General features: G+C 29.1%; 1 protein-coding gene across 6 annotated transcripts in view; it reads left to right on the top strand.

Moving 5' to 3' along the window:
• Positions 1–17,551, top strand: part of LOC142333440 (inter-alpha-trypsin inhibitor heavy chain H3-like) — a 69,160-nt gene that overhangs the window by 11,435 nt on the left and 40,174 nt on the right. For all 6 annotated transcript variants that reach the window (XM_075380539.1, XM_075380542.1, XM_075380538.1 and 3 more), the window contains exons 3-7: positions 1,366–1,476; positions 5,896–6,034; positions 8,266–8,377; positions 10,415–10,578; positions 13,848–14,051. In XM_075380539.1, coding sequence (XP_075236654.1) covers positions 1,366–1,476; positions 5,896–6,034; positions 8,266–8,377; positions 10,415–10,578; positions 13,848–14,051 — 730 coding nt within the window. The remainder of the gene's footprint in view (positions 1–1,365; positions 1,477–5,895; positions 6,035–8,265; positions 8,378–10,414; positions 10,579–13,847; positions 14,052–17,551) is intronic.

Raw genomic sequence — 17,551 nt, 5'->3', positions numbered from 1 at the left:
AATAAATTAATGAAAAAATATAAGTTATTAATGAAATAAAATTTTATGTACTTTTCATTTAAAAAAAATGTGTATTTGTAATTTAATGGATGTACAAGGACTTCCTTGTACATCTATCTTGAAAATCTGATGTGGACACCATACGAAGTCATATGGTGTCCACATCAGATTTTTTTCAAAAGCTATCGAAACTAAGTAGCTGAAATTTTTACAGAACTTTACAGAGGCTATTTTACTTGTTTAGTACCAAATTCATAAAAATATCTACATTAAAAAATAGTTAAAACTTAACATTTTCATAGAACTTTACAAAAAATTTTTAATTTGTAAATATTTCTCCAAACTTAGTGAATTTGATAGGAAATTGGTATAAAACTATATAGATTCAGTGGTAAAAATTTCAGGGGAATCATTGTAACCATTTAGGAGAAAAGGGAACATAAATATTGCCAACTTAACATTACAGGCATAGGGTGGTCATGCTTACCTTAAGCCAAATTGGAGGGAATATCTTTGACAAAAGACATAATTAGAGCCTATACCAATTGTGCTCAGCCACTGTTGAGATTCAATTGTCATTTATTGTAAATATTAGAAACTATAAATGTTTATATATATATATTATAATTGTAATGGCCTCCACATCTTCCCTCACAGCCATCCCAGACTTCATGAAAGTATTTATTTAAACAAGAAAGTAGAACCAACTCCAAAATGTGAAGCAAGTGCATAGAACAGTATTTTTTGTACCCACAGATGTACAGTGAGGGAAAACATAAACTAAACATAAAATAACTAATACATAAAAAATATAATTTCTTAAAAATTACAAAAGAAACCAAAAAAATATGATGCACTTAATAGAATAAAACATAGTGACGGTTAATAATCAAAATAACTTGTTAACACTTTTCTTCCTTTAAAAAAATCTGTTATCTATTCTTATTTTGATGTTGATCTTCATTTATTTGCTGCAAGATCATATAATCCTTTTAAACACGGAATCTACATAGAATTACATTCTTCTCCATTCTTTTTGTCGCTCCAACCAGCCCACAACTTTCATGAGTTTTTTCATGTGATGGCCCTGAATACAAGTCATTACATCATAGTTCATGTTTGACCAATTAATGTGTTTCCACCAATCTTTTCAAAGTTAATTTTATAATTAGTTTAACTCAGTCCTAGATTTACGTATGTTTTGAACTATATCAAATTACAAAAAGTCAATTAAAAAACCCAGTAAAAACAAAGATCGTTAAAAATATATTTCTTGAATCTAAACAAAACTATTTTATAGGAAATTTTTTTTATTTTTATTTATTTATACGCTTTATAATTGTTTATCACTTCTTTTTTTTTCAGGATTATAAAAGACAAAGAATATGAAGCTTACGTAAAAGAAAAAGAAAAAGCAAAACAAATTTATAATGAAGCAGTTGCAGCAGGTCAGTCTGCAGCACATATTGAACAGAGGTAAGTTAACTAATAAATGTTGCTTTTACATAATATAATATTAATTCTTTTTTATGAATGACAATTCTTTAAAATTGTATAAAATTATCTAGATCATGTGTTCCAGCCAAATTTCCAACTTTTAACCTAACGTAAAAATCTAACTATTTACACAATTCCAGGTTGTTTAAAAACTATTCTCATAGGTATATAGTTACGGGTGAGTAAAAGTGATAAATTTAGGTTTGTTTCACCGAAGATGTAATCTTCAACATGTGGTTAGATCTGGTAATGCATTAATAACATTAGGAATTTATTCACTCGGCTAACTTGTATGACTTTTTTTGTTAATAATTACATTCACCAAAAGCCTTAAGCAATGAGGCTGAACCCTTTTTGATTTCAAAATTTCAAGACAATAGTTAACACTTCTTCTGTTCCTACTTTTGGGCAGGAGCTAATTACTTACTAGTTTAAAAATATGAAACATTCAAAACTTCTTTTTATAATTGTTGATAAACTCTTTCATTGCTTTTAAATTTTCTGAAAGTGTTTTTTCAAGCTGATAATTTTTTTGAACATTTTTTAGATCGATCTTCAGTGATTCATACATTTCTAGTTGCTTTCTTAGCAGTTCACACTCATAGGAAAGATCTTGCAGTAATCCATCTTTCTTCTCAAGAGTTGATACTATTTCCTGATTTAACCCAGCCAACTTCTTTTCTCCTTTAACCCTTCAAGCCGGTAATTAAATTTTTAAAACCCTACCCTACTGCCGGTAATTTAAATGCCCAACCAGCAGCTGTATTACAGTACTAAAAGTAAAAAACTATAGCTTCAAAACTATTACACCAATTTAAACCAAATTTTCAGCATATATAGAACAAATACAAACGTTTCAGAAAAAAATAAGAAAACATTTTATTTTAGTGAAATATCACTTTATAGTAGGTTTTTGAATAATTCCCATAAGAATTTACAGTGTAAAATAAGTATACAATTTGTCACTGTCTACATTTTTCCTGTCATGAATTCTGGACCTTGGTGTCAAGTCATTTTGTTTCGAATTTATGAAGTCACTGGCATAGCGATTTGTCTCGTCTGCAATTTTATTCACTTAGTCATGATCGAAAAAAAAGTTTAAATGCTTGTGAAACACACTGTCCTTGGTTAACTATTTCACGTCTTTCAGTAAAGGGGATTTTTGTGAGGTGTAAGAATCATCCACTTTTCCCATCTCCAATCTATGTCTTTTCTTGTACGCTTCACTTGTATAACAATATCGTCATGACTATCGCCACTACTCTGTTCAGAATCTTCTTTATTTTCATTATGATTTTCTGGCACAAAATCTTCATCACTTTCATCACTATCAAATTCACTACCGCTATCAAATATTCTAATGTTACTGTCACACGTCTCATCTGAACATTCAATAATTTGTTCCGATGTAAGATTATGCGACGTGCTTGACCCGGCCATTTTCATTTACTCACAGCTGACGCAACTGACTGAAAGAAGAGCATTCAACTTCGTAGAACAAAATCGTATTTCATCACCGATATGCAATCCTATGCAGTTATAAAAACACGGAGGGGAAGAACGAAGCCTCGTGATAACACAGAGCCAGTTGTTCAAATAAACATTACGAGATGGCAGTGTTATGAAGTTTTGAAGCAAGCACTGCAAGAGACTGTGAGACTGTCACGTCCACCTGCCGATACATACAACTTAACATGTGCGTGACATTCACGTGCTCCCTGCCTGAAGGGTTAACAGTAGTGGTAGATTGAAGTGAAAGAATGCTGCATCTTTGCCTGAAACCATCTGATTTAAAAGTCAGCATTCAAGCATTACAATACTACATCACTTAGTTTAAACATATTTCAGAGATATACTGAATACCTGGTGTCTGAACCTATACACTAATTCAATCCAGTTAACAATTGGATTGCTAGACTAGCTCTTTGCTGCCTAAGATGCCCCTGATACAGATCACTATCCCCTTCAATGTATTATTAAAATGTCAACAATACTTCAGACTCCTCCGGTAGAACTACTGTACATCTATACGTTTGCACTTTCTAAACTTTGATAAGTAATATTATGAAAAATAAAAAACATATTATGAAAATTTAGTCATTCTTAAAGTTTACAGCTTGGTAGGATAACAATTTCTAGGTGCGGTTCAGGTTTAAACATACTGATTTCATATAAAGGGTATCAAATAAACTGTACACATACACATTACTTATCATGCAGTGTTTTTATTAAGGTACAACATGATGTCTAGATTTCAAAAGGTTTAAAGTTTAGCAACTTTATTGAATTCTCTACAAACCTTTTAAATTACAAACCAAATCAAATTTAATAAATATTAAGTTTCCAAAATTCATGTCAACATTTTCTGGCATTTTTCTGGTGATCTTTGTGATTAGTTCTGCTGATCTCATTCTTACATAAACTAATGTTTGTTCCTTATAGTTTTAATGAATTCGATATATTCATATTTAGAATATGGTCAAAAGTGTGATGTTGGATTTAAACTATGTACTACTATTTATCTAGTACATTGTTTATTATATTTTTCTATATTTCATAATGTTAAAATGAATATCAATGTTAACAGCTAAATTGTTGCTAACATTAATGAATTTCTGATAGATGCATTGTTAACTTTTTATTCTATATTACCACAACTTAAAACATTTATGCATTATGAATATCCAAATACACCGCAGATATGTTAAATGGTCAGACATAATTAAAATTCATAATTTTTACATTCTTCACTCTTTCTAAATACTGTTTACCTTAACAAGAAAAACTATCAGCAGTTTCAACCATAGCAACAGTCACTGATGATGGAAATAAAAGTGAGCTGAAAATATTAAATCACTAATTTTAAAAACATAATAAATGTGATTTGATGTATTGTTTAAAAAGTTAATAGTTTAAACATTTATTGCTGACCATTATGGACAAAAACTTGGCAAATTGTATTTTTTTATTATTAATTTTGATAGCTTTTACTATTTTTATTTTAATATGTATTTTTTAAATTATATTATACATATTAAAATGATAGATATCAATAGAAGTGTTCATTAAATGTATTGTATCCATAAAGTAATTAATCGTTTGTTTCGTTAATTAGAAATTTGACTGTTGTTCTATATTGAAAACTTTGAAGTCTTTTAGATAGTATGCAAAATAATTATAATTTATAAATAATTACTGCAAATATCAATATGCATTGGTTATAGGTAGGATATTATACAAATATACAGTTACCAAAAATTTAATAAACCTTACATTGAAAAACTTTGTGAGAAATAAATATTTTCTTCTTTTTATAATTTTGAGGTTATGTGTATTTCCTGTTTGCTAATAATGTTTAGTTTTGTGGAATTTACGTTGTAACACACTCTATTGTTACAATTAAAGTATACAGGTTGTAATCTGTATTTGATTCTCCTTGTTTCATATATATCTTCACAATTAAAAGTACAAAAATGAATTCTGTCCACTAGTTAATCTTACAGTTTATTTGAATATATATTTTAATATATATGAAATATCAAACTTGAAGCTCTACTTTTCCGACCAGGATCTTGGTATCGTAAATCATTGATAAATCTATAATTGTGTATCAAGTCAACAACAGAATTATCATTCAGTCTGACAACTGTATACACAAAATATTAAATATTTTATTCAGGTTGAAATATAATGCAGAAATCATCAGAAATGAATGGGGTAGATATGTAATTTCAAGATAAAAAAGCAACTGTTCAGCATTTGGTAGGATTGATGAAAGTCACAGAAACAACTTGGTTAGAACAGTTATCTTTTATCATTGGAATTCCTGTAGAAATAAAAATGTAGGAAAAACAAAATTATTGAATTATCAATTTAATCAGCTGGTTAATAATGGTAAATGTTGATTAGGTGGTTAATAATGATTGATTGGATAATAGTGAATGGCCTTCTAATCTCAATTTAGTCTGAAAGTACCCAGAAGGTAAGCTGCTAGTTGGATTATGAAAGAATGAAGCTCTCTTTTTAAAGCTTAGCTAAAGTTAGAAGCAATTGGCTTACTGGTGAAAAATATCACTTTGATTATTATTGGAATTGATATTAGATTACAAAAATTCTTGAGAAAAATCGTTATCATATATATTAGAGTTCATTGCTTTAATATTTTTCTTATTTTTAATGTGTTTTATTTATTTTATTTATCAGTATAATCATAAAAGAAAACACTAAAATGTAAGTTTAAAGATTTTGAAGGTTTGATTCTTGCTATAGAATGCAGAAAAAGTTAAATATAGTTTAATAATTATTAAGACAGGGGTGAATTCCTTCAAAATTATTTTAAGGTTCTTTAAGATTAAAGATTATTTTTTTTTTAATATTAATTCATAACTATTGTTTCAGTGTAAGAGATTCAAATCGCTTTCAAGTATCTGTGAATGTTGAAGCTAGAGGCAAAGTTACGTTTAAATTAACATATGAAGAACTTTTAATTCGAACACTTGGAAATTATGTACACACTCTCAATGTTAACCCTGGGCAGGTAATGTACATTTGTAATATTTTGTGTGTGTGATGATTTAACTTGCATTTCATGCAATAAGGTCGTCATGGATTACCTTTTTGCAAAAGCAAGTGGAAAAGTGTGACTTACTTTCTAAATATATAGAAATGTTTTTTAACAAAATCTTTTAGTAACTTTCATTTAGTTCCTTCTTGAGTAGTGTGACTGGTGATATCTTTATTGATAGCACCTATTTTAAAAGTGTCAGGACATACTAGTTGATGGTATTAGAATATTTTATCTATGTTGTGTAGTTTAATACCTAATTTAATGTTTTCTTTTAAATTCCTAATTTAATTCATTTCTTTGAAAATTTTATTATATTTAATTTGAATTTTTAATATTCTCTGTATAAAACTAAAATTTTTAAAACTAAAAATTAATCATTTAGAAATCTAAAACTGAAGTTGCACATTATATTCCTTACTTTGTAGGCAGATATTATACAAACAATGGCTACCTTTTGCACTTTATAAGCCACTGATAGTGGTATCTCCACAGTTCTTCCTCCATACCTATTCTGATAAAGAGTGAAGAAGAGGGACATTATAATTAATATCTTTTAGTGTCTAGTTGTTTAAGCAAAGGCTTATAGAAGTTAATTCTGTTTACAGTGTTTTACTTTATAATAATCATTGAATGGACATCAGACCATTGTAATATTTATTTGCAGTCATGCAATCTAATTACTGTTTGATAATATAATGATGTAAACAAAAATAAAAAATGTGCATATCTGTTTCATGATATCAAAAAAGCATTTGATACTGTTGATCACATAATTCTATTAAATAAACTCCATACTACAGGAATCAGAGGAGTGTATAATGACTGCTTCGGGAGTTTCCTCTCAAACAGAATCTGGCAAGTAATAATTTATTTACATACAAGTAGTTCAGTAAAATGTGAAGTCTCTCAGTGCTCAGCAGAACTGTTCCTGGTGTATTTTAATGACTTATGTGAAGGAAAATTAAATGGATCCATCATGTCTGGTACAACATTGAGCTATTGTGCTGTCAATGAGAAATGATTAATTGAAATAGTTAATAGCAATCTTGGAGACCTCAACTTGTGGTTTCAAGTTAACATTTTAAATATAAATATAAATAAAACTAAACTAATAATTAGTTTAAATTTGTATTTGAGTTAAGAACTAATTTTTCAGTTCAGCCAAAATGTTTCACACGCACAGATAAAATGCAAAACTATTAAATATAATTGCAAAAGGATTCAGGAAGCAAATAGTACAAAATATTTAGACATAGTGATTGATTCCAAGTTGTCCTGGGCAGACCACAGAGTGAAATAAATGAAAAAACTAAATTATGTTTGTAGAAAAATATTTGTGATTACTTTTGCCCAGAGTATATAATAAAATCAATGTATTATGCTTTAATTAAAAGTAGACTTCAATATGGAATATCAATATGAGGAGGTTTAATACTTTTAAACCATATTATAAGACTATAATAGGACAAAACCTCTTATAATAGGGGAAAAATATATTATGAGTAATATTTCCAACAAAAAAAAATTATGGAGGTAGAAGAATTTTGTTATTTGGGAAGTAGAATTACTAAAGATGGACGAAGCAGGAGTGATATAAAATGCCGAATAACACAGGCAAAATGAGCCTTCAGTCAGAAATATAAGTTGTTTACATCAAAAATTAATTTAAATGTCAGGAAAAGATTTTTGAAAGTATATGTTTGGAGCGTTGATTTATGTAGAAGTGAAACTTGGACGATCGGAGTATCTGAGAAGAAAAGATTAGAAGCTTTTGAAATTTTGGTGCTATAGGAGAATGTTCAAAATCAGACGGGTGGATAAAGCAATAAATGAAGAGGTGTTGCGGCAAATAGATGAAGAAAGAAGCGTTTGGAAAAATATAGTTAAAAGAAGAGACAGACTTATAGGCCACATACTAAGGCATCAAGATGCCTTAGTATGTTAGATGTCTTAGTATGCCGTATGTTATGCATACCTATGCATAACATTGGTATCAAGATATGCTTTTAGGTGTATAGGTGTTTGGTGCGACTGCCTGTATAATAATGGTGAGAGTAATATTTTTTTCTACTTTTTGCACAATTTTACTTATAATTTCCTTTCCAACTGGTTTTTATTCACACTGTTCTTTCACATAAGTATTATAATTTATTAAATTGGTCTAATAAATTTTTATATTATAAACAAACTTTTTTTTTCAGATCGTTAAAAATTTAACAGTGAGAGTTAAAATTGAAGAACCAGTGGCTATTACTAAAGTTAAAGTTCCTAATTTCCGAACAAAAAATGAAGTTGTTGAAAATGAAGAAGAAGGTTATTTTCAATTTATTACATTAAAATATTTACTCATGTTTATTAAATATAAAATTATTATCTTTATAAAATTATATATACTGACTGGGTGATGCAGGAGGATAGGACAATACTTTGAAAACTCATTCTAGAGGCTAAAAATAAGAAAAAAGTTCATATAAACATAGGTTCGAAAACGCTTCGTTAGCGAGTTATACAGGGTGAAAAATTTTGCCCGAGTTTCAGTTCCTCCGGGTAAATTAAGGCTTTCTGAAATTCTGGGAAGGTCAATTAAGGAACAAATTCAATTGTTTCTTATGGTTTTTGAGCTAGGAAATCGAAAAAAATAGGTTCCAGAACTATATCTCTCTTAGTTTCCAAGATATCCCATGTAAAACGCCAAAAATAGGGTAAAAAACACATTTTTTTATGTTTGACATACAATAACGTTGTTAAATTGACAATAAATCATAAATTTTTTAAATGTAAATTGTAGAGAATTTAATTATAAGAAGATTGATGTAAATCATGTCAACAGAAAACAAATAAAATTTTAAACATGTTGGTTTTGTTGTTAATAAGAGTTGTCATGTTTAAAATTTTATTTGTTTTCTGTTGACATTATTTACATCAATCTTCTTATAATTAAATTCTCTACAATTTATTTTTAAAAAATGTATGATTTATCGCTAATTTAATAACGTTATTGTACGTCAAATGTAAAAAAAGTGTTTTTGACCCAATTTTTGGCGTTTTACATGGGATATCTTTTTTCCCACAAAGGATCTGTTATTTTTCACTATCTGCCCCAGTCTCTCTTATGACTGGAACACAAAATGATACTGTAAAGAATCTGAGGTACAACTGGTGCTAATAAGTTTGTTGTTTGAGTGCATGATGGTAATTTTAGAATCTGTTCAAGTATGACAGTTCTGCCATACATTCATGTAATACGTGAACTGTAAGATGATATTATACAAGTAAATAAAAGACAAAAACCTACTTTTGTGGGTTCCTCCGTCTCTATAGATCTCTACAGGAACTGCTGGAAATCTTGACCACCATGATTCAGGCACTGTTAGACCTGATGAATCGCATTCAGTGTAACTTGTCCTGTTGGATGTTGGTGATGGTGTTGTGTATAGTCTGTTGAGTTCGTGGATTCTTCTGATAAACCTTGCCCTTCAAGTTACCCCACAAATAAAAATCACAACTGGATAGATAAGGGGAACATGGAGGTTAGATGCTTCGAGATTCCTAACAGGTATGAAAATTGAGTACATTGCTTCCAAGGAAGCATGTGCTGTGCATGCTACAGCACCATCTTGCTGGTAATACGCAAAATGTAGTTCATCTGGCATCAGATGCTCTATGAAGGGCTGGAAGATGTCGGCAATTAACGCACTGAGTTCACTGTGTGAAGAAAATGGGTCCAGTGATTCTCAACCCCGACACAGCGCACCTAATTTTTACATCATGCAGTGGTTGCTGAATATTTGTTGTAGATTTTCAACAGACCAATATCAGGAATTTTGAGAATTAACATAGCCAGTGAGGTAGAACCACACCTCATCTGTCATGAAATAGAAATTTGGATTGAGTAAACCACTCCTGTACGATTTCCTGCAATAGCCATGTGCAATACCATACACATTTATCATGGTCTGTAGGCTTTATGTCTTATACAGCCATGATCTTGTATGGCTTCAGGTTTAGGTCCTTTAATAAGGTCCTTTTATAAGTGAAAACTTCGCTCTGTTCATCAGGACTAAATGCTCCCTACCATTATCCTCAGAAAGAGAAACTTTGATTGTTTTACCTTTACCTCAGGGATTTATGTACATTATAAATGCTGCCTCTACTCCAATATGGAAATTGAGTAAACAAATTATTTTTAGAAACTATAAAACAGAAACTTATGTAATTTTCGATTTAATGTTAGTTGATGCAGCAATATTTTGTTATTTTGGTATACGGATCACAAATTTGTATATCCTTATTTGAAATATATATATATAATTAAGATAATTTTATTTATTTATTTTTTTAATTTTGTAGATAATCCAACAGTTAAAATTGAACGTGATCCAGAAACACCAAATAAAGCCGTCATTATTTGGTCTCCAACTAAAGAAGAACAAATAAGTATTGCTGAAGAAGGTTTACAAGGGCAGTTTGTAGTTGAATATGATGTTGACAGAGCAAAATCATCTCAGATACTGGTAATTATTTTTTACTATGTTTAAAAATACAAGGTTTTTCATTCTTTTTAAACTTTGATCAAATAGGACTGATTTTTCAGATTTGTAGGTTTCTGTTGTAAAATAAATTTGTAATTCCTCCAATCTACGATATTTCAGCATCTATTCACTTTTTATATCCAAAATCTTTAATTGTGTATTTATCAAAGTTCATATTTTATCACCGTTAATTTTTTTTGACATTCTCTTTTAAATTAATGGCAAATTTTTTTTTTGTTATTAAAATGAAAGCTCAGATAATCTGGAAATTTTGGAATCATGATTTATGAATGGAAAATACAGTTTAAGTACATGTTCCATGACAATAAATAGTACAGAATATCCCACTGATGATTTGCTTAAGAAATATCCATTTCTTAAAACCAAAATCATGTACATGAATGCCTATTTCTGTGAAGATATTCCTGCAGTTTTTTTTAAGGATATGAATTGTTTGATGTAACATTTCAACAGAATTTTGATAATTATTTCTTGTGTTTTGATTTTCAGTACTTAGGTTAGAACTTGTTAAAATGTAACAACTTGCTCTTAACGTAACCTCAATAAAAGAAATCTGACTGATCGTGGAGCTCTTGAAAATGTACTGTATTTTCGTATCACTGTCATTGATATTCATTTTGATTTTGTTCCATTTTGAAACCGGTTGTGGAAAATACTACAGTTAGATGATATTAATGGGCTCTCTATATATACTATTTTATAAAGAGGAAGAGGGGTTTTTTTGTTAGGAATAAACAGAAAACTACCCAATCTATCGCTGGTAAATTTTTACTTGTGTTTCTTGGCATAACTGAGAAGGTTTCTGGATATATTTCATCTTGAAAAAAAAAATATTGTAGTGGTGGGGAGATTAGCCAGTTGAGCACAAACCTTAATGAATTGAATTAATGAACTGTGAACAGGGTTTGAACTGAATTATTTAAAACATTCAAATGAATACATAATAATAGAATTAAGTTTACATTAAATAAAGTAATCTATGTCCATTCTATATTCTATTATATAAAGAGGAAGAGGGTTTTTGTTTGTTCAGGATAAACCAAAAAAACTATTTGATTTTTTGTTACTAAATTTTTACCTATGCTTCTTAGCATAACTGAGAAGGTTTTTTGGATATATCTTATCTTGAAAAATCTAATACATATATATATATATATATATATAAAATATAGTAGTGGAAATTTGCCGATTGAAGCACAAACTTTAATGAATTGTGAACTGTGAGTGTCTATCCTGTGAACTGGTTTGAACTGAGTGATGATGGAACATGTAAAAACCAATTTTTAGATTTTTTGAGTTTCAGGGTTAAAATTAATTTTTGAATTTTTTTTAAACCCTTTATTTAATTTCTCAGTAACAAATAAAGAACTAACCTGAATTTTTGGTGAATGTAATCTTCATGTCAATAAAAAAAATTACTAGATTTTTGAAGTTCTACCTTAACAGAGGATGAAGAAAGTAAACAAGTTTTTGAACAATGATTTTTTCCCAATCCCAACTATTAGAATTTTCCAGTAGTTGGAACTGTTGGAATTTTCCAATTGCCAACTATAGTAAATGAGATATCTAATAGATTTGGGCTTGAAAATACTCTTCAGATAAATATTTAGAAACCAATATTGGATATTTTTTAATTCTGATATTTTTAAGGGAAGTGAAGGTATATGGTGCTTCAGCTCAACCACCACAGCCACTGCCACCGTTACTGTATGTGTGACTGGTTGCATCTGCCACCAGTTATTTGATTAATAAACATAAAAATAAAATAAAAAGATTGACTGCTGCGGGAAACACAAGTAACCGTATAGCATGGGCGAAGCTGCGACGGGGAGCTTGTCTTGATATATAATAAATAGACCCCCGTTATAGATATATAATGAATATATAATTGTCATAAAACACCTGTCATTCTCCAAAAAATAAGGCTGTAAAATGCTATATGATAACATAGTGTATTACATGATAACTTTGATGCTTTGTATCTGTCAGTGGTGTAACAGATAGATTTCACTGGGCCCAGACATAAAAATTTTTGCAAGTTGATGAATCCATTCAGGTAGAAGCGAACTTTGACTAACATCCAAAAATTATTATTAATTCTCTTGAGAAATTCAAAGGTTCAGAATTACTAAATAATTGACTCACCCTGGTGTCCTGGATTTCAATGCTTTTCTCATAATAATATCATTGCAGATTGTTAATAGCATTGTTTTTAACCCTGGAATATTTTGTTGTTATTTCTTCCTATTTTGATTTTTTGCTATTTCTCTTTATTCTTGAGGTGTTTTCCTTCTTTTTTTTTGTCTTCAGTCATTTGACTGGTTTGATGCAGCTCTTCAAGATTCCCTATCTAGTACTAGTCGTTTCATTTCAGTATACCCTCTACATCCTACATCCTTAACAATTTGTTTTAAATATTCCAAATGTGGCCTGCCTACACAATTTTTCCCTTCTACCTGTCCTTCCAATATTAAAGTGACTATTCCAGGATGCCTTAGTATGTGGCCTATAAGTCTGTTTCTTCTTTTAACTATATTTTTCCAAATGCTTCTTTCTTCATCTATTTGCTGCAATACCTCTTGTCACTTTATCCACCCATCTGATTTTTAACATTCTCCTATAGCACCGCATTTCAAAAGCTTCTAATCTTTTCTTCTCAGATACTCCGATCGTCCAAGTTTCACTTCCATATAGAGCGACACTCCAAACATACACTTTCATAAATCTTTTCCTGAGATTTAAATTAATTTTTGATGTAAACAAATTATATTTCTTACTGAAGGCTCATTTAGCTTGTGCTATTCGGCATTTTATATCGCTCCTGCTTCGTCTCCATCTTTAGTAATTCTACTTCCCAAATAACAAAATTCTTCTCCCTCCATAATCTTTTCTCCTCCTATTTTCACATTCAGTGGTATATCTTTATTATGTCTACTACATTTCATTACTTCTGTTTTGTTCTTGTTTATTTTCATGCGACAGTTCTTGTGTAGGACTTCATCTATGCCAGTCATTGTTTCTTCTAAATCCTTTTTACTCTCGGCTAGAATTTCTATATCATCAGCAAATCGTAGCATCTTTATCTTTTCACCTTGTACTGTTACTCCGAATCTAAATTGTTAAATTGTTTGTTTTCCTTCAAATTTTAAATATTCTAAATTCGGAAAGAATATAATTTTTGATTGTGTTACAATAATAATATTAATCAGAATATTATTTTTTACTTACAGCTTGATGAAGGATATTTCGTACATTTCTTTACACCTGATTCATCGGCACCATCATTATCAAAGCATGTAATTTTCATTTTAGACATCAGTGGTTCCATGCACGGACGTAAAATTGAACAACTTAAAGAGGCCATGATAAAGATACTTAATGACTTACATGAAAATGATTATTTCAGTATTATATTATTCGCTTCTGATGTTATCGTAAGTATCATATGTTCTTATATAATTTAATTGTTTTCAATTTATTTACATGTAGATGCAGAATGATGTGTTTTGCATTTAATGGCTATTTATTTTTTTTATCAGAATATGCTGCATTGAACATCATGCATTTTCCTTAACTGGTTTATCAAATATTAATTCTGAAAAAGTATTATTATTATTATTATTATTATTATTAATTTTATAAACATAAAATCCTTAATTTACGTTTTCTATTCACTGATGAGCCTTAAAGATTAATATTATTATTTTATTATTTTTTTTATTGGATAATTTGTATAATTATTTACTTATTTATCCACCCAATTGTAAGTATTTCTCAAATCACTCTTTCTGTTAATGGTGAAAGATAAGTTATTTTTTAAATGTGAAGAAAGAAATGCTTGACCAGGGTACAAACCCAGAACCTTTGAAATGAAAGCCAAACATCCTGCTATATTTCTATGCCTTAAAATAATATTTTATTTTAAGCTATAGAATTGTTAATTGTTTTTATAGAAAATTTATTTTTTAGATTATTTTATAAATGTATTATTGTTTTATAAAATAATCTGTTTTAAAATAATATTTCATAGTTTAATAAATATATTATTAAATAATCAGAAAAAAAAGATTTTACATCTTTTAATATAATTAATTTGATGTTGCCATATTGCTTATTCACATATATTCTATTAATTGATATAGCTATATTTAAATATTGTGTAAAATTTATTGTACTATCCTTTGAGAATTAACTAGAAAAGACTTTTATTGTTGCTCTAGGTCCCATTTGATGTGGCTATCTACACAATGCTCCATGTAGACTTGTATTTATTTATTTATTATTATTTTTCCCCTCTTTTCTTTTTCCAATTAAAACTATGGATAAAACATGTTTTTTCATCTATGTTAAACAACTTTTCAAATATGTAAGATACAGAAAAAAACTAATATTTGAACAAGTTAGATCTAATTAAAATATAGATATATGGATAGACAATGTGTTCTACAAAGCATTATAAAAATGCTTTTACTGCAGTTTTTTTATAAGTTTAAAAATTATTAATATTTATCGTGTTTTATAAAGATAAAAAACAAATTAAAGTCAACGTTTTGCAGACTTCATATTTTAATTACATTAAAAGCTAGAGAAATTTCTAGAAAAGTATTTCATGACTTTTCTGATTACACTGCTGATCAAGTCATACAATAACGTTGCACAGCTGTTTCATTGCAAAACCTTTCTGGCTTCAATGGAAAATCTTTGCAGTTCAATCATGGAAAGTCTTATTTTTAATTTCATAATAAACATGTAAATATAGTAACAAAAAAATTATGAATTTTTTAACATTTTGCGGTCCCTGTATAAATGGGGCTTTTTTTAATTAATTATCAAAATAAGATTTAAAAATCAAAATTTTCAAATTTAAAATAAATAAAATTTGATTTTGGGCACTCCCAAAAGAGTAAGGGTACGCACAGTAAAGGTACTCTGTGGGGATAGTTTAGTAAATTTTTTTTTTTATAAAAGAAGATTTATCCTGAAAAAGTATTTTTCTGTGTATAAGGGGTATAGAATTTTAAAAAAATTGCAGATATCTCTTGATACCCTAAATATAATGTATAAAATAAAATTAAAAAAAAAAAAATATTAAAACTGAAGGTAGATAGAGCAAAAAAAAAACTAAAAATCCATATACGAGGTCTGTAAATAAAGTAATGAGACTAGTTTTTTTTTGGCAGCCAAAGTGGCAACACTGTAAAGTTAATATGGTTATATGAACAGCTGATTTATATTAGGGACTGATATTTTTAGTCTATTGCTGCCACGTGAGACGTAAACAATTTTTTCATATATCATATGATATATTGAAAAAATTGTTAATATGAAATGATAACATCATTTCATTGTTTCCCAACGTATTTCACATGTCAGCCCCTAGTTTAAGCTTTCCACAAGAATGCGGTGCAACCCAACGGGTTGGTCTAGTGGTGAACGCGTCTTCCCAAATCAGCTGATTTGAAAGTCGAGAGTTCCAGCGTTCAAGTCCTAGTAAAGCCAGTTATTTTTACACGGAATTGAATACTAGATCGTGGATACCGGTGTTCTTTGGTGGCTGGGTATCAATTAACCGCACATCTCGTGAATGGTCAAACTGAGAATGTACAAGACTACAATTCATTTACACTCGTACATATCATCCTCATTCATCCTCTGAGGTATTATCTGAACGGTAGTTAATGAAGGCTAACCAGGAAAAAGAAAGATGAAGAATGCGGTGCACTGTTAGCAGTCGCAGTGAGAACAAACAAGTGCATGTGTCTAGCCTAGTGTGCCCTATTTGCAAACAGCAAATAATAACCTCCTCTTGACTGTTATTTCTGCAAAATTTATCGTATATACTAACTACCAGAAATGCCTAGCATAGTAGCATGTCAAAGATTAAAACTATGGGAATGTTTTGAGAAAGCTTGTCTGACAGCCTCAATATTTCCTAATGTATGAATTGTTTTATTTAATATATATATATATATATATATATATATATATATGAAAAAGAGGTGTTTTTACCCAAACAAAATTATCATGTATAAATAAATTGATGTATTTCTGTATTAACATACGATATCTGTAAATAGAGTAATGAGACTAGTTTTTTTTTTTTTTTGGCAGCCAAAGTGGCATCACTGTAAACATATGGTTATATGAACAGCTGATTTATATTAGGTATTAATATTTTTACTCTATTGTTACCACGTGAGATGTAAACAAACTTTTCGTGAAACAAGTTTTTGTTGTGCGTTACAAAAATGAGTGATACTAATTGTGAGCTACGTTGTGCAATCAAGTTTTTTGTTAAACTCTGTGAGAATGCTACTGAAATCTTTTCAAAATTGAAAAGGTCATATGGAGATGATGCTCTGTCATGAGCCCAAGTTTTTAGATAGTTTAAAGCATTTTCAGATGCTAATGTGGAAATAATATAGTATAATTTTTATGATAGAAATGAAAAAAATTACTTCTTATTTTGGATGTGGAGTATATATTAGGAGCCAGCTTAAATTTTAATTGAGAGATAAAGCAAAATAGCAAAAACATATATTTCAATTTTAGGAGGAAGGGGTTAATTTTTTGAAAAACTTTTTTTGGATTATTTAATATGCAATGTAGGTAACAAATTTGCTGAAGTAAAGCTTTATCGAAAATGCCTTTGAAAAAAAATCAAATTTTTTTTTTGACACCCCTAAACAAATTTATAAAAAAAAATTAATTTCATCATTGCTACATATATAGAGATATTTGAGCAAAATTTGAAGAAAATTAGTTCAGTCACTCTGAGATATAAGGTCAAAAGATGTGCAACACAAATACATACATACATGTACGTACAAATGTATGAAATAGTTGGGACACTAAAACTCAGATGTTTGTGAAAAGCTATGTTGGGTAAAGTTAAGAAAAAACACACAGCTAGTATTTGCCAAAAGAAATTGGA

The sequence above is a fragment of the Lycorma delicatula genome, chromosome 12, assembly GCF_047948215.1.
Source record: "Lycorma delicatula isolate Av1 chromosome 12, ASM4794821v1, whole genome shotgun sequence".
Lineage (NCBI taxonomy): Eukaryota > Metazoa > Arthropoda > Insecta > Hemiptera > Fulgoridae > Lycorma > Lycorma delicatula.
This window is presented reverse-complemented; position numbering and strand designations above follow the sequence as displayed.